The sequence below is a fragment of the Grampus griseus genome (assembly GCF_964374135.1).
Source record: "Grampus griseus genome assembly, chromosome: 21".
NCBI classification, from domain to species: domain Eukaryota; kingdom Metazoa; phylum Chordata; class Mammalia; order Artiodactyla; family Delphinidae; genus Grampus; species Grampus griseus.
This window is the reverse complement of record NC_139015.1, coordinates 9,458,858-9,478,070: the sequence shown is the minus strand read 5'-3', so window position 1 is coordinate 9,478,070 and position 19,213 is coordinate 9,458,858. Positions and strand designations below refer to the sequence as shown.

The 19,213-nt window shown below is 37.0% G+C and overlaps 1 protein-coding gene across 1 annotated transcript in view; it reads right to left on the bottom strand.

The window, feature by feature from the left end:
* Nucleotides 1–19,213, bottom strand: part of CSMD1 (CUB and Sushi multiple domains 1) — a gene marked incomplete at its 3' end in the record, with an annotated part of 1,748,580 nt that overhangs the window by 150,429 nt on the left and 1,578,938 nt on the right. Inside the window, exons 38-39 of the mRNA XM_082680517.1 lie at nt 4,987–5,105; nt 1,216–1,285 (exon numbers count right to left, since the gene is read on the bottom strand). Of these exons, the coding sequence (XP_082536643.1) occupies nt 1,216–1,285; nt 4,987–5,105 (189 nt within the window). The remainder of the gene's footprint in view (nt 1–1,215; nt 1,286–4,986; nt 5,106–19,213) is intronic.

Sequence of the window (19,213 nt, the reverse complement as noted above, 5' to 3'; positions counted from 1 at the left end):
ATATATGGGATTTTTACTCCAGGGCACAGGCCATGTCCCGCTGGAGGGATCACATGATGCAGGGAATGCCAGCTTGGTGCAGGGCCCTGGCAAACGGCTTGGCCACCCTGAGGCATGTCATGAAGTTCAATTTAGTTAATACTGGTTAAGCCCTGGGAACGATGCTTGACACTCAGTAACTTGTAGAGAAGTGTTTTGCTGTAAACTGTCTTCCTTAGTACTATTATTAAAAAAAATCAGGACTTGAGGTTTCCAAGAACTTATTAGTAAAATACTATCTCTTCATGGATTTCTAGTCCTAAAATCCCCCAGCTTGGATTAATCTAAAGCTAACAGCTAAGAAAACTTTCAATCTCTCAAGTAAGTCTTTGAAATTTATTGTGGGATGTTTGTGAGTTTTCCAGTGAAAAAACTTCCTCTGTACCTTGTAAGGAATTAGGAGCAAGCAAGTGTTATGGAAGTTGATGCATCTTTGACATCTGCTAATATACGAAACATGTAAAATAAAAGATACAATTAATTATATTTGGCTAATATAAGTAAACTATTCAAATAAAACATTTCCTCACATAATACAGAGTGTCAGCAATGACATATCATTTGATTGAATACCCACTGTGAGTTGATTTTATTTCAAAGCTTAAAATATTTAAATTCCCACGTTTAAGGGAAAGCTCTTCATTTAAAAATAAATAGGGAGACGGATGTTCTATGCCTGAATCCCAGTCCCAGTGAGTCCCTCCACAGGGCGGCTGCCTTGACATCAAATACTTTTTGATATAAAATACTGTCCCTCCAACTTCACATCACTTATCGGTTCTTCTCAATTTTGTTTCTGGAGATGTGATTTTCCTGAGGCTAAAGGTGTACACAGAACCCTTCTCAGACTCTCAGACCAGCTACGTTCGTTCTTGCCATGAATGAATCCACTGGCTTCTGATACGCATGTGCTGTGCCTTTAGTGCCTCGAGCTAGCAGTCTTGCATCTAATCCCTGTTGGTTGGTTCAGAGATGCTGGAAAAGCTGAGGAACCACATCCAGGGGGAGAAGATGCTTGTCCAATCCAATAACAGCATTATTATGTTATCATCATGTAACAAATGTTTGAAAGGAATTTAAAAGTGCATCTTTGAAGCTCAAAAGTGGCTCAAGGAGATCACCATGACGTTACTGATAATCTGTACAGAGACCCAGTGACGGAAGGCATGTCCATACCAATGCAAAGGGGAGACGGGTAGTTCCAACGCCGAACAGTCCCTGGCATGCAGGAGATGTGGGAACGGCCCTGTTCAAGAGAAAATGAAATAAAACTCACATAACTGAACATAGAGTATTTAAGGCTTAAATGTTTGTGAGAACATCTGTACTTTCTTTGGTTTTCCCTTTTTGATTTAATTACAAATGCAAAAAAATCAGAACTCATGAAATCTACTAATGTGTGTTAATGAATCTCATATTTGGAATTAAAATAGAAAAAAAATCCATAATCATTGTGTTTCTTGTCACTGAAATCAAAATCTTGTGATGTCCCCTTCAACGGTCTTTATTTCTGCCAGGATGCTTCCCTAATGCTTACAATGTTGAACTGAACTGGTCAAAGTAAGTCTTTTTTTTAATCATCAAAAGTTACAGCTTTTGGTCTAAGAGGCTGAAAATGATTAGGAAATACTAGGTATAGATCTGAAGGGTGACATGTCAAAGGTAAGTAATCTGCTCATACAAAGGTTAACTTTCACAGTTGCCTACGGTTCAAGTGCAACTCACATGACCTTTACGGTTCAGCAAAGAACTGGGTCAGTTCTTCCTTTATTGGAGAAAAAGGGAGACTTAATATTCATTTTATTATCAGACAGCCTCACAGTTGTCAAATTAACATGTCTGCGATGAAATTAATCCTCATCATTCAAGGTCTCTTTATCCTCTAAATACATAAAGTTTTCAACTTTCAACCTTCAAAAAATCTGTCCTATTATTACTCTTTTAAAAATTAAACAGCAGCAGGTTAAATTCTCAGTGTTTCGTGCTAAAATCTCTTTTAAGATGAAAGAGAAGGTAGTGAACGGGCACCTCTGTGTGCAGACTATTCAATTTTACTTTTTTCCTTATTGTGACTTGGTGGTTTTATGTGCCATGAATACTTATCTTGTGAATTTCCATTTGCCAAACAAAATTGGCATAGAGGCAGCTGAAAAACAAATCTTTAATTCATGTTAAATAATCCCAGCCATATTGGGAACGCATCAAACAAGAATTTGCCCTAAGGCAGTTATCAATGACAAACCGATTCCCCAAGCTTAGGAAGGTTTCATACTCAATTCATGTGCCACAAAACTCATTTTCTCCTACTACCTAATATTCTTAAAAGTTGTTACAGTAAAGGAAGACTACACTTATTCTTAAAGAAGACATGCAGGATAATGCTTTTCCTGCCAAATTTCACGCTCTGTATCTCCTCATTCTCTGACCTATTACGTTATCTTTAATAAATTTCTTTCTGAATTTTGGACAAAGTACAAAAGCCTTTAAAGGTATTTATGGAAGACTACCAATAAAATGGTCATTTATTACCAATCTAGGTCACATCCTGCTATTGATTTCAGCAAAGACATTTCATATTAGTGATGCCAGCTGAAATTTTTATAATGGATCCAAAACAACACAGGAATCTGTGTATTTATTTACTAGCTTCAAATGGGAATTTTCGTTTTTCATCTTTGAAAAGAAAAGTAAAACAAATCTAGAGAGAAGGAAATCATTAATCATTCAGATATCTGGGACTGACATTTGATGTGTCCTGTCTCTGCCACTTTATGCCTGAATCTCACTAGGCAGATGCACTTATAGACATTTGTACGTAAACCATAAAAGGAACAATTCTTTTCATGAATAATATGTAATTTATGCATGCTGTCATTCCAAATATACTAATGCGTTACCAAAATTCCCAGTTGTTAGCAACTTTTTAAAAAGTCCAGAATCCTTTTTAACTCATGTGAATGAGAGACAGTCACAGCTTGTAAATTCAATGCTTGAAACTGTTATAAAGAAAAAAAAAAGCTTAGTTTGCATTTGAAAACAAGAGCTAAGTGGCCTGACTGGACTCTACAGATGTGTGTCTGCAGGCTTTTATCTCTAAGCAGCATATTAAACAAGTCATTGTAAGAAATGTCTTTACTAAATAACCCTTTCTAGTTTCTTCTCTGAGGGCTATAGAAGTCTTCCTTATAAAAGGGTGCTGACAGTAAATGCAAAGTGCTGTCATAAACGTGTAGAAAGACGAACACACGTGAGTGAGAGAAAGTGTTAACGTGTGGGGATCTGGGAGAGGAGAGAGACAACATGATATTTACGTGGTTTAAGTCAATTTATAAAGAAGTAAAAAAAAACCAAAAAGCATAAAAATGGCTTGTCAGTATAGAGTCAGGTATTCCTCTAAATGAAACCCCTGGGATGTGACTTATAATTCTTTCTGCTGTAACACGTGAAACAGGAAGTTTCTGTTCTTAAAGAATCAGTTAAAACGGCCTTGACGTGCTTGGTTAAAAGCTTGTTTCCATGGATGAAGGTTTGGCAAAGCTTTTTCAGTAACTCCTGTTCTACTTTCCAAGTCTCTGCCCATGTTTTTGCAGAGTCAAAGCAATTACCGTGATACCCACCAAGATCTATGAACGCAGGTTGTAGGTTGTTTTGATGAAGGTGGCTTTATATGCCGATGTTTGTTTATAATAATAGCTATACTGGCTTTCGTTTGCTGAAGTGTGTTAGGTGTTTTACTGATATTTTCTCAAACTTAAGGCCCAGGCTGATTTCTGCAGGTGGTCCCTCCAGATGTGCCAGCTTTTGCCCACCCCCTCCTATCAGGCACTGGCTCACTCCCCTTCCCCATTAGGGAAAGATGTGCCCCCAGTGCCACACCATGAGGTTGACTGAGAGTAACACAGGCTCTGCACGTGAAGCACCAGGCGGGCAGGCCATCAGCTTCCAGCGTTTGCTGCTGCTGCTCTAACTGGTTTCAGTTCTGCAAGATATTTACCCCAGCGCCCAGAAATGGGACTATACGCAATGCTGTCACTTCACTGCTGTATCTGCGGAACTTCTTTCTGATGAGTACTCCAGGTTTTATTTAAGTCACTTACAGAATACAACTAATGTTCTTGAAACACCTTCAGCTTCAGTGTTGTAACAAACATACAGCAAAAAGTACTCTATTACCTGAATTAACTGAAGTGTAGAAACCTAAGTAGGCTTAAATATGTCTGTTGGACTTTGGAATACACATGTTTAGATTTCAGTATTCATTGTTGGTAGGGAGAATTATATGTGGATTATGCTAGAGGACACAGATAAACTGTTCTGGGAGTATGCTTATTTGTGGCTAACCCAGAAAACAAATAACAGAAACATGACTCATGTTGCTATACATTGGTTTGTAAAATATTTATTTAAACTTTACATAAACAAATTTAATAAAAAAAATAAGACTATAAAAACTTCTGCTTAACATTTCTTGAAAAGCATTTAACCCTATTATTTGAGCACCATATTTACCTGGCACACAAGTAGGCACTTGAAGATTTACTGAACTAAATCATAAGAACAGTCTGCAATGCAGGACAAGCATGGGACTCAGAGCCAACCCAATAATCGGGTTGCCAGGAGAGGACTGTTGAGGAGACTGTGTCAATGCTTTGTCCCTTAGAATTTTATCTAGTTATTGGGAGAGTATACATTTTGAAATAAAAGTATTATGAAAATAATATGCTCAACCTTAAAAGGATGTTTTATCATTTAGAAGCTATTTCTGCATCATCATTAAATTTACCTGTATGCATGGTTTAATATGACTACTTTGATTCACAAACTGAATGAGAGAAACTAGATTAGGTCTCTGGGTGCAAATCTAGGGCGTTGTCTTAAGTGAGCTGGCTGAGGATTACCATGCTGAGCCCCTCTACTACCAAAAGCTCAAATAAAAAAATAAAATACCTGCAGCGTGTATCCAGGCTCGCACTGAAAGGACAGCACATCGTTCACCATGTAGCGGTCTCCTGTTTTGATGCTGTTGCTGGGAAGGGCTGGCTCTTGGCAAGCAGCAAGACCTACGGCTAGGGAAACGTAAAGAAAAACACTTACAAGCTATGTAAAATGAACAATATTCTTATCATTTGAATAGCGAAATAGCGTTTTCCTATTGCTCTCCTCCTATAGAAATGAACAAAAACTCTCTCTCTTGTTTGTCTACCAAGAAGACATTAACTTTCAATCAGTTTGAGCTAAATCTTAAATATTAATTAATTTCATTTCCACTGTGTAATGAAATTTCTTTAAAGAATAAAATTTGTTACTTCCACATTTAGTGTAAAACACTCCAATTCCAATGCATACACATTTTAAAAGGTCTTTAAGGAAACTGTTTCCTATTATATGCAAATCCCCATGATATGGCTCTCTTGCTTTTTGTTTTTCTAGCATACTTAGCAGTCTTTTTGAAAAATTTTAAGTGTGAATCTGGGAATTCTATCCTTCTGGAAAAACATAATATGAGAACAAATATTTTATATTCAATCTCTCTCTCTCTCTCTTTCTCATTTAAAGACAACAACAAAAAAATTCTCATGAACAGTTTGTTCTTTAGGTAAAAAGGACCAATATTTACAGACCCTAAAGCTGTAATCAGGCACTTTCCTAGATGGAATTGCCTTTAGTTAAGACACTAACAAAATTTTTAAAAATGCATCATATAATATTGGAATTCAGCTTAGAATATCAGATGAATGAATGCCAAGGACCATTTAACATTGATACTTATTTGTATAAACCCTTATCATATGAATAATCAAAATATGTAGCTGTGGTATTTTATAGAATCAAAAATGTATTTGAAATTTTGCTAAAGATTTGGTGATTGCTAATAATCTTCCATGATTCTAGTACATCTTTTTCTCACATCCCAAGTTACTAAGCACTAATAAGTTATCCAGGGTGAGAAATGGGAGAGAAGGACTTCTTCAGAGCAGACCAGCTTAAAATCCTTCACATGCTCTTGGACTGAGACTTTGGTTCTTGTTCTTTTCATTAACATGAAGGAACTAATCAGATTAACTAACTGACTGGGACTCTGAGTAATGGGGCGGGGCTGGGGGAGGGGAAGATTGTTCTTCCAGGACATGAAGGCTGGTCTATGCAGCCACACAATTGTGGGTCCCAGTGCACAATGAGGACGCATGCTGCCTGCCCTGCCCTCAGGACTGGGTCCACACCTGTGGGCACCCACTGCAGCTGGCACATCTCCTCTGCTCGTGTGCATGCTTCACTGTCCCCATCAGATTTCGAGGTCAGAGATGAAATTATTAAGAATTTCCAGATGGGCAAAAGCATGCATGGGATGCCTCTGAGAGCAGGAGCTGGTGTCACTCCACATGGTGCCAACTCACGAGGCAGCCTTGGGGTCTCGACAGGCAGCGCTTGGAGAAATCAAGGGACAGGCAGTCCCTTGGAGCAAGGGACGAAGACAGTACTGTTTGCCAGTCGCTCTCCTGGCTGCATCACGTTGCTCTAATCCTCACAAGAACCTTAATGTAGACTCCGGTGTCTGACATTAAGGTCAAGGCAGAGCAAAGTGAGATGGGCAGGCCAAGGTTCCCAGGTGCAGGTGTGCAGACCCACCTGCCCACCTGGGTGAGGTAACAGTCAGTTTCCTCCACTGCCCTGCTTTTCAAAGTATGGTAAGTGTGGGAGCCTGTAAGAGATGCACACTTTGGGTATCTCAGAACTATTGGACCAGAATCTGCCTGTTAACACCATCCCTGGTGATTCTTATGCATTAAAGTTTGAGAATCACCAGTTTGCCTCACTTTACCCTGGAACCTGAGAAGATGAAACAGAGAGAAGAGTCTTTATTTCTCATCATCAGTGAGATTGTTCATTTGAGAACATGATGCTATAGAAATTACACTGGATGGGCACCACTGTATATAAACAGGATAATTTCAAGCATGAAACACATGGATTCTGTCTGGGATGAGCAGGTGTGAGGTGTAGCATAATGTTTTTATAAGCTGAAATTGATTTTCCTTAAATGTCTATACACTAAAAACTATAAAACACCATATGCATTAAGTGACGATATTTTTTATTCCTAGTACAGAATTTTAAGCCATTTGGGGTTTTTCATCGATGATAAAATTGCTAAATATGGACAAATACCATCACTTACACCTTTAACTTTTTTTATTGATATAAATCTAATTTATCTCCCTCTCCTTTATAACTTTAGAAAATAAACTGCAACTATATTTCAATTTCACCTTTTTTTCCCATCACAGATTGGCATGAACTCCTACTGTATATCATTTATTTTTTATTTGACCCTAAAAAAATACATTTAAAATACTTGTGCCATAAAATTTCAAACTACAATTTAGAATTCTAAAAAGATAAAGATACTTTATGATTTTGAAACACATGATAAACATGCATTTTTTTGTCCAATATTTAGAGCAGGATAAGCAGGACCTTTGTAAATATAGTTAAAATAAGTTCGAACATTTTGTTTTTCAACTTATCACTGTCCTCATTTCAACTGGCATTGTGTATGGTTTTCAAACTTCAGAATTCAAAACAAATATGTTGTTATAGCTGGACAGCTTAAAACAATAATGAATATAATAATCAAAGAAAGAGGAAAGCAGACCAAATGGAGAGATCAATAGAGTTGGATTATTTGGCAGCTGCAAAGAGGTCGAAGGACAGATATGTAGAAACATGAGCATTAGGTACATGACAGGTCATCGTAAACACTATAGGGAATATATCGGCTACTCCTTCATTTTGAAACGAAAAAATTTGTCGAGTATATTGTTCATTGTAACCAATTAAAGAACCAGTCCTTTGCATAAGCACACCCTAAGACAGAAGTGTTGTTCACAATCTCTGTAAACCCATAATCCAAAAATTGTATTAAAGGTCAGACAATGTGCTGGAAAACAGGTGAAGAAAGAAATCACAACTTCACATAGGGAGACCTGATGGGAGGATGACAATAGATGAAGTAAATGTCAAATGTCATCATCACATAGATCTAAACCTACACGTGTCATCCTGTACACTCAGACTTCTATACAACATTGTTCAATGTCCATACATCTTCCTGACATCAAAGAGTAGCTGTAAAGAAAGCCCCTTTAATTAAGAAAAAGTATCCAAAGAAAAGAAACTACTTCTTTATTCATTGTCTAAGAAGTTTAGTGTATATGGAGCTAAAAATATTTTCTCTTACCTGTCAACTGTTGGCTGATTCAGTCCACATAAAAAATGCTATTCTATTCCTTCGATTTAATAGATCATAAGGTCTCATTAAAGCATAGGGATTGTGTGTCCAGTGTCAAGAGAAGCAATCTCATGAATTTGGGGGGCAGTAGAATTTTTAAATGTGATTGAAGTTATTGTTAGTTTAAAACAGATTGTTATAACTTTAAGATGTTTTATGTAATTGCAGTTGTAACCACAATGAAAACATTTATTTAATACAAAGAGAAGTTATGTCACTACAAAAAAATCAATGAGACAAAAAAAAAATGGAGTAAGAGGAAAATAGAGACAAAAATGCTAAAAGACATACAGAAAACAAAGACACAGATTGGCAGAATGGATTTAAAAAAAGTTCCAGGCATTTGCTATCTACCATTTACTCATTTTAGATCTAAGTACACACATAGTCTAAAAGTGAAAGGATTGAAAAAGATATTTCATGCAAAAAGGAACCTAAAGACATCAGGGATGGCCATACTTAGAATAGATGTTAAAACAAAAATTGTCACAAGAGACAAAGAAGGACATTATATATATAATAATAAAAGGGTCAATTCACCAAGGAGATATAACAATAATAAATATATATGCACCTGACACTGGAACTGCCAAATAAGTGAAGCAAACACTGACAGACCTGAAGGGAGAAATAGACACAAACACAAGAACAGTATGAACCTTCAATATTCCACTTTCAGTTATGGATAGAACAGCCAGATAGAAGATAAGGGACAGAAGACTTGAACAACACTAAAGCCCATTTAGACCTAAGAGATATATACAGAATACTCCACCCAAAAAAGCAGAACACATATTCTTCTCTGGTGTACATGGAACATTCTCCAAGATAGGCCACATGTTAGGCCACAAAACACGTCTAAACAAATTTTAAAAAACTGAAATCACACAGAGTATTTTCATCAATCACTTTAAAATGAAACAAGAAATCAATAGCAGAGGGAAAAAAGGAAAATCCACAAGTAGATGGAAATTAAAGAACTCAATCTTAAACTCAACCAACAGGTCAAGGAACAAATCACAAGAGAATTTAGCAAATATCTGGAGACATGAAAACAAAAACGCAACATATAAAAACTTACAGGATGCAGTAAAAGCAGTACTAAAAGGGAAGTTTATAGCTGTTAATGCTTACATTATAGAAGAAAAATGATCTCAAATAAACAACCTAACTTTATACCTCAAGGAACTAGAAAAAGAACAAACTAAACCAAAAGTTAGCATAAGGAAGAAAATAATAAAGATTAGAGGAGAAGTCAATAAAATAGAGACTATGAAACAATGGAAAACATCAACAAGACCACAACTATTTTTTTTAAATATCAACAAAATCAACAAACCCTTAGATAGACTGAGAAAATAGTTTTAAAAGATTCAAATAATTAAATTTAGAAATTAAAGGCATTTTAAAAAACTATGAACACTTATACACCAATGAAATGGATAACCTAGAAGAAACAGATAAATCCCAAGAAATATACAACCTACCAAGTATCATGAAGAAATAACAATTCTGAACAGACCTATCATTAGTAAGGATGCCCAAACCCATTGGCCTTCTTACTTCGTCCTTGTCCACACTCTGCATCCATCAGCAGACCTGTCAGTTCTACCTACCATGTGCATCTCACATCCTCGTTTCTCCTGCATTCCACCTCCTCTAAGCCACAGAACTGAGCTTCCTCTGAGCCTGTTGACAACTGCAACATCTGTTTATCTGATGAGGATACCCCTTCTCTTGTCACTGTCCAAGTGGGTCTCTACTCAACAACCTAATTGATCTGGTTGAAGGACAAATCAGATGACGTTACTTCCCTGATGGAAACTGTTCAATGTCTTCCAACTGTTCTCAGGATAAAATCCTGGGCTACAAGGTGGGGAACATTCTCTCTCTGGCTCACTCTTTCAATTTTGCTTCCTGCCTCTCTTCTGACTGTCCACAAGGTTCCCTCTAGTCTAGACATTTTTTTTTTTGGCTTCATGAGTACAATAGGTGCCTTTCTACCTGGGGTACCCCTTGATAGTTTCCTTTGACTACAATGCATTTCCCTTAAGTCTTTTTGTGGTTGAATAATGTCCATTGTTTCATCCTTCCTTCAATAAATATTGTCAATGAAAAACAGAGCTCCACAGTTACTTTGCACCTCAGAATACTGCTTATTTGCTTCAAGGTGCTTAAAACAATCTATAACCATCATGGTGTTTCCTTATATATTATGTCCCCACCACTAGAATATAAATTCTGCATAAGCAGAGACCATGTATGGTTGTCTTATCATGATTCTGTCTATGGAGGCTAGAGGCTAGAGTAGGCATATAACAGATGCTCCAATAAATGGGGATGAATGCAGCGACATCCACAATTTAGTTTCGGGGGACAGGGATGAGGGGGCAATCATCACCAAGAGGAGATGAGTCTCAAATGAGTTACAAGGGTGGATGCACCAGGTGACAACTGATAATTTGAAACCAAACTCCTTTTCATGTGGGCAACTCTCTGAGTAATGGGCAGAGTGAGTAGCAGCAGAATTTCTTTAATGATTGACGATCCTCTCAAGCAGCAACCAGAGACTAGCTGATAAATACAGAGTTAATGTTGGGACCCACCTCTTAAATCAGTGGCAGGGACAGTAGGTGATGGTCCGAAGAGTTTAGGATTAAGTGTCAGTTCTGTACACTCCACCCTTCCCAGTCCCAAATCCATTAATGCCTGAAATTCCAAAGACTATCAAAGGACAACAGGAAAACTGTACTCCAATCCCTTTATTTTAGAAGACAGTCAGCTAAAGAACCCAGGGATTAAGTAGTTTATATTGCACCTTTCACTTAAATTTAATACTTGTTAAAATGCCAAAACATCACTGTTAGGAGAAAAGTTTTAATCAGTTACCAGTTTTTTGTGTGTATTACATTCAACCCCAAATAAATCTGGGGTTCTCTTGTTACCCACCAAACAAAGTTCTGTTACTACTGAATGCCCAGAACAGTCTTGTAAGACAGACTTCACATTACTAGAAGGGTCTCTGGAACATTCTGTGATGTTAGGTAGAAGTCAAGATATACAAGACTTTAAACTCTTCCATGGTCCTTGGTGCAATCAGAACTTGGTATGAAATGAGGAAGACATGAATTACCAATTGATGTTAATGAAAGCAATTTTAATAGGAGGTAGGAGTTGAAAGGGTCTCGGGAGATTCTTTGAAATAAAAGCACTTAGATAAATTTTACGGATCAACAAATGATTGATAATAGAGTTAAATACATGAAGATAACTTTATTACACCCCTGAATGGACACGGTTTACAGGATGCCCACTCTGGTGGAGGTACAGCGCTGTCTTCCGTGGATGCACAAGGTAAAATCTCCATAAATGCACCCAGGGGTATATGAGGTGTTATCTTATCCAACCTTTCACTTCCTGTGAGTTTTACTCATGCCCGCCATTCAAGTTGAGAAACCTTATTAGTATTATTAATATAGTATTAAAGTGTCATTAAAACATGCATTAATAATTTGCATGCATTTATAAGGATTACTGTAATTGTAGAAGGCTATTTCGAGCTGTCAGTATTCAACTATGATAACATCTCACTAAAAATGTGTAGTACTTTTCATTTCAAAAACTTAAGGCATTTTCCAGAATTTTAATCCTCATTACGTACTTCCTTCTGAGTGCCTGTTTTGAAATGAGTCCACAAAGGAAATGAAATGTAGTACTTATTTGATCACTGAAAACAAACAGAATGCAAGTATTTTAAAAGCACATCCATAATAAACATAGCTTTATAGTGATAATATTCTGTTGACCATCAGCTCAGACCCCTGCAGGAATTAATGCAGTTCACTATACTATGTTCTCACCATTATATCAAAAACTGACACGATTGTCATATAAGGTTCACTTCTGAATTTTCTAGAAAACCTTTTTTGAATACAACTTCAATTTTAAATTGTAAGTACTTTTTAGAATACAGACAAGCAAGGAACTTATCTCTTTTAATTCCTGCATTTTCTTTTTTCTAAAGATAATTAAATAAATTCTATTTCCTTTTTTCGCTTTTATTGCCAGAAATTTAAAGCTAAATTTACTGCTTAACAATACCAATTATTTTAATATAGGGGGCTAGGATATTTATATCTTTCTCTTTAGTTGCCTTTTAAATTTTTCTTTATTTTAATAATTTCTTTGTTGTATACTTATTTTTAAGTTGCACCAAATACTTGAAGAACGGACAGGTTATCTTTTTTCCTAATCTATTTCTTATTCACCTGAGTATTTATCATTTGAGTGAGATCTTATAAAATTCATGCTATATAATGCTATATAATATTATTTTTCATTATATACATAACTACAAATTAAATACATATGAGAAGGACTTAATCATGTATAATAAGTTTTGTACTTGAAATACTACTACTATATTACAGTCAGCTCTAGGTCAAATAATATTTGAGAAAAAATTTAAGTCTGATAATAGTAGAATACTTTATATTTATTTTATAATAATCATTTTAACTAACGACAATTAATACACCGAACTTGCAAGCATGCTAAAATGTGAAAAAAATCTCCATTTGACCCTACCTTGTAAAGGATAAGCATTCATTTCAAACAATGAAAGAGTTACTATATTTACTTTTCTCTGAAATTTTTGTTTTTTCATAATAACTACAAATCACTAATTCAAACTCCTCTTTTTCAGAATAAATATATTGTAAATGTGTTACTGCAATATTATTGTCTTTTTATAAAAAAAAAAATTATTGTCTCTTTCTCTCTCTTACATGAGGCTGTCATGGCCATAGCTTACATGTTCCAGGCTCTGACCCATCTGTATAATGTTCTGTACCAAAGGGCCAGAGTATTAGACATGGGAGAATGGCTTCCACATCAGACCATGTCCTCTGCTGAGCTACTGTTTAGAGTAGAAAGCTAACTTTCTGCTTTGTAGGACATCTAAAATTCACACTGCACAGTAGCTTCTCTATTTCACTTGCCTTCCAGGGGTCAAATGTCATATCTCATAGACTCGAGAAATATTTTGTTAACTCCAATGGGTTTCCCAGTGGTGAGTGTGAGAGGAAAAAGGTCTCGAAAAAGACAGTGAAATAAAAAAAACTTTCATATATAGAATTATGTTGGTGCTGTTTGGACTCAGTGCCATATATCAGCATTAAATAGGCTTGAATAATTGCAGAAGCCTTTCACTTGAGGTCAAACACACTCATTGGGTTTATGACATTAATCTGGCATAGATGCCATTCGATTAGGTCTTACATGGTTCCCTGCAGACCCAGAAATTAAGTATCTTCCAACACAGCAAGACAGAACTATGTGTAAGCTCAGGCACAGTACCAGTCTAATTTAATAAAGAAGGTTTTAGTCATGTAAAGTGTGACTATTAAACAAGCACTGCTGTGTGTAAAAATCGAGATAAGTAGTTTCTATTTCAAGCAACCTCTAAAGGAAGATTGTCTCAACTAGATGGGTTTATTCTGCTAATAATGTATTTGTAATGTAAATATATATTACATTTAATTCTATATAATTTATCTGTAAATATCTCTGAATTTGTTCACAGTTATGAAGAAACCTATGTCACTACTTTAAAGTTACGTGTACTAGATAGATAGATACTAGCTATAGATAGTTGGATAGATAATTTTGTTTAAAAACTGGACATTCAAGAAAAGTTTCTCTATGGTTAATCTAAATAAATAATTTTAGTATTCATCTAGCCTTGAACTAGAGCAATTTTAAAACCCATATAGGACTTCCACTTCTACTTGGGATATAGAAATCTGTAAAATACCACCTCACTCCCACTTTAACAATGAGAAAAATCTGAACTATAAAATCATAACCTTTCTTGAACTCATCAGGGAGCTGAGGTTTCAGGTACCCAGGTGACATCAGTTCCAAAGGATTAGTGCCTTCAAGGAGAGGGAGGACACACAAACTGTCACTGTGACAGATCACAGGAGAGAAAGGACCAACTCACACATAGGCAATGACACATCAGCTAATGTTTTAGCAAGTGGCCAGTACCTGAGCATGGGTCTCCAGTAGCTCAGGGCCCCAGACAGAAGGGAGTCTGTCCTTCCTTCCACATGCCTCCATTGACTAATTAAGAGAGATACTGGGGACATGGTAGGAGCCTGGAGTGAGCCTCTTCCTAACCACCACCAAATATCAATGTTTCTGTGGAGAGGGGCATGACACCCGACGCACTTCCCGAACCCTTTCACTTTTAGGAAACTAAAGTGTTAAGCCACTGGGAGAGGAGCAGCAAAACCTGTTCCCTCCAGGGCACAGGGAAAGGGGCACTGCAGCTTGGAGAAAGGTGTACGGAAAAAGAAAGTCTACATGTGGGGTGTGGCAGGAAAGCCAGTATGAGCTTAAGATGCTACATCAGCACCAAGACCATGGTCTTCTAGCCCTAGGGGACACTCAGCAAACGCTCCTCAAAGGCCAACCACAGGTAGACCCTGACGACCTTGGGAGGGGGTCAAGAATGCTGAGAACACCCCACCCCACTCTGTGCAGACTCTCAAGGTTTGACTTAGGCTGGAAGAGAATCACAGAGCAACTCTGACTCCAGTGTAAGCTTAACACCAAGCGACAAGCAACAGCGTCTACTACTGGGGGAGATGCCACCTCTTTTGAAAAGGTGTTTAGGGAGGACTGACAGCTCAGAGTGGAGTAACGATGCTGAGAAAAAGCCCCCAATTAGGCACTTGGCAGTGCCAGCTCACCACTGAGGAATTTGATGCTCTGAAAGTAACCATAGCGACAACAGAACTCAAATCCAGTGTAACTCCTGACTCAACAGGCTAACAAAAGTGGTGCCCATTCCCAGGCACAAATATTAACCACAATCTCTATGGTTCTACTCGTGGTGTCCACCTTTAATAAAATATTCAAGAAATAACAACCCTTTGCCTAGAGATGACGTAAGTAACCAGACTCTGCATACTCATATAGTGGAAATATAAGACAGGGATATTAAATATAAAAAATATGTTAAAAGATCTAGTGGAAAAGATAGCATGCATGAAGAGATGGAGTAATTATTGATGAGAGACAATAATTATAAGAAAGAAGTGGAGGGCTTCTCTGGTGGTGCAGTGGTTGAGAGTCCGCCTGCCGATGCAGGGGACACGGGTTTGTGCCCCGGTCCGGGAGGATCCCCCATGCCGCGGAGCGGCTGGGCCCGTGAGCCATGGCTGCTAAGCCTGCACGTCCGGAGCCTGTGCTCCGCAACGGGAGAGGCCACAACAGTGAGAGGCCCGCATACCGCAAAAAGAAAACAAAAACAGAAAGAAAGAAGTGGAAATTCAAGGGGCAAAACACAATATCAGAGATGAAGAATTATTTCAATAGACTCATTAGCAGACTTAACACAGCTGAGGACAGATTCAGAGAATCAAAGGTTAACAGCAACTACATAAACTGGAACACAAAGAGAAAGTGTGAACAAAACAGAACTGAGGAACAAGAACTGTGATACAATATCAACAGGCCTAACACACATGTAATTAGAGTTCCAAAAGAAACAGGAAAAGAGAATTGGGGAAAAGAAATATTTGTAATGATAATGGTCAACAATTTTTCATAAATAATAAAAGACATCAAACCTTAGATCCAAGAATATAAGTTTACCCTGAACAGGATGAATATCAAGCGCGCGCGCGCGCGCACACACACACACACACACACACAAATCCATCTAGACATACTATAGTCTACCTGATGAAAATAAAGAAAAATTCTTAAAGGAAGCCAGAGAACAGGGACAAATGCATAGCCATTAAGAAATACAGCTTACTTTTCATCACAAACTATGAAATAAGAAGACAATGAAGTGGCATTTTTAACATACTGAAAAGAACTTTCAACCCAGATTTCTACACCCAGCCGAAATATCTTTCAAAAATGACGGTAAAATGATGACTTTCAGAAAAACAAAATCTGGGAGAATTCTTTGTCTGCAGACCTGCACTAGAAGAAGAGTCAAAAGGAGTTCTTCAGACAGAAAAATTTTAGACAGAAACTTGGATTCACCCAAAGAAATAAAGAGCTCCAAAGATGCTAAAAACAGGTAAATATAAAATATTTAGTTTTCTTATTTTTATCCACTCTGAAAGATCAATATCTAAAGCAAAAACAGTAAAAATGTTTTGTGGGCTTTATAACATGTAAAAATAATATGTAAGACAATATTAACATAAAGGATGGAAAGAGGAAATTAGAAGTATATGCTTGTAAGTTTCAGTACCTATTAAGTGACATAATATTATTTGCAGGTAAGCTGTGTTATATTAAAGATGCATATTTTAAACTTGTCTAGGGAGACCATTAACATTTTTAAGAGTTTATCTAATAAGTCCATAGTGGAGATAAATTGGAGCAATAAAAAGACTCAGTTAAACCAAAAGCTGTCAGGAAAAGAGGGAAAAAATCAACAAGATACAAATAGGATCAGTACAAACACTCCAACAGGGCTCATGTGTTTACTCTTATTTGTCCTCCTCCCACCAAATTCCACTGAAATAAACTTGTTTATAAATATTTACATATACAATTGGCCTCTGTAACCATGGGTTCTGAATCTGTTGATTCAACCAACCATGGTTCAAAAATTTTTGAAAAAACACATTCCAGAAAGTTCCAAAAAGCAAAACTTGAATTTGACACAGGTTGGCAACAATTTACATAGTATTTCCTTTCTATTTACAATTATTTATGTAGCATTTTCATCATATTAGTTATTATAAGTAATCCAGAGATGATTTAAAGTATATGAGAGAATGTGCATAGGTTAGGTGTAAATGCGACAGCATTTCATTTAAGGGACCAGAGAACCTGTGGATTCTGGTATCCATGAGGGAGATGGTGGCGGGGGGGGGGGGGCTCCTGGAGCCAATGCCCCACGGATACTGAGGCAAGACTGTATATATTGCTTCATGTTGAATCCAAGAACAGTTACTGCCATATTGTTCCCCAGGAGCAGGTTCCATGCTATACACCTCAAGGTCAGATTTTGTATTTTCCAATATAAACCAACATCATCATTGTTCCCATATCTATAATTTAAAGTTCCCAGAAATTTAAAGTTTTCGTTTGGTTCTTTTTCTTCAGCTCGGAGCTCAGAGCAAGCGTGAAGCTTGTATCCTTCTGCTGCCTAACTCAAATTTCCAGTCAAGTCAAATAATACAAAAGCTGGCTAGATGGCTACAGGCTTGTATGAAGCATTCAAAGATGCTGGTCTTTTGACCTTTTAGCTGGATCGTATAAGATCACAGAGAATTTAGATCACACATACCACACCGGACCTCCTGGGAATCACTTTCGCTATCATTAATATTTTACAACTCATCCCTTCAGATAAAGTGTTTGTTTTTTGTTTGAGAAGTTCCTATCAGTGCTCGTTTGGAATTATGGACCGTTACAATTAACAGGGCCTAGCCTTCACCTCCATATGCGAAAACTCAGACTCCTCAGATGGAAGGAGGCGTGGACTTGCCATACAGCGCAGGTTTTAGGGCCAGAGCTGGATCTAGAACTGGATCTCCAAGACTGACTCCCAAGCTTCTTTATTTTCCACATGCCATTCAGCTACTAGTGACAGGTGGTGTCACCACCTGTAAAGAAGGGCAGTCTGTGTGCTCTTTCTGATTGGACAGTTGGGATATTTGGACAGGTGCTCAGTAAACTGCATTTGTGATGAAACACATCTATGTCTACCTGTGTTCATCCTGTAAGTCGTCAGCAGTCTGACTCTGACCTGGGCAGGCTGAACACATGCTAGGTTCTGTTCCTTCTCCTTTAAAAACTGAGCATACCTCAAAAATGGTGTTTTTTTGAGGACAAATGAGTAAGCACCCATAACACATTTAGGGCAGGACCAGGCATAAACATGTGCTTGTTGTTGTTTTTACTATTATTACCTGGATATATATTGTAGCAAAAAGTCTGAATTTAGAGACATGTGGACTGGCAATACACATTTTAAGCTTGATGCAAAAATATGTTAACAGATTAAGAATATTAGATAATCTTTTGAAAACTTACTTCAACAGTCCTCCTGCTGTTCAGTGTTCACCTTAATAAGATTAATTCTACCAACATTTTTTATAGTCCAAATTTTAAACGGACACAAAGAATTAGAACAGAGAAATGACTGCCTCTAAGTACATGGAAGGTAATGCCATGACCCTCAGAATGCTGTCAGCGTCCGAAAACAACCACTCAGAAAAGAAAATCACGAATGAAAACGTAGCATTCCGTGTGGCCAAGTAAAAAATAAATACATTAAGTAATGAAACAAGGCCTTAAGATTCTTGAACAAGATTAATTTCAGTAAGAAATATGTTCGTCTCTCTTTTAATGAATTTTATCAGCTGAGAATAAAGTGAAATGTAGGTAATTACTATATTGTTGGAGCTGAAGTCTGTGTGAGTACACAGATAATTGTACACAGTAATTGTAGACTAATTATTTTACTAGCACCTCTTTCTATAAGGAGTGAGTGAAGAGCCAGAAGCCACAAGATAACTTTGAGAGGAAGAAATAAGCACATTCATCAATGCTAACACTGCTAAAAATATTAGTGAATTTATTAACATGATCATAAATAAGGTTTATAGTTTCGTATCTACAGATGTTCACAAAATGTATCAAAGTAGCAGATTTTTCCAGACATATCCTACATAAATAGCATCCATAGTATCATTTTATGCTGTCACTAAAGTAGTCCTATTCAAATAAATTGGAATAAACTTGCATACAAATGCCTGTAATAAGTAGGGAAATTTAACTGGAATGCGAAACAGCCCTGTGGTTTGTGTCTGGTTCAGAATATTTATCATCAGCTGGAAA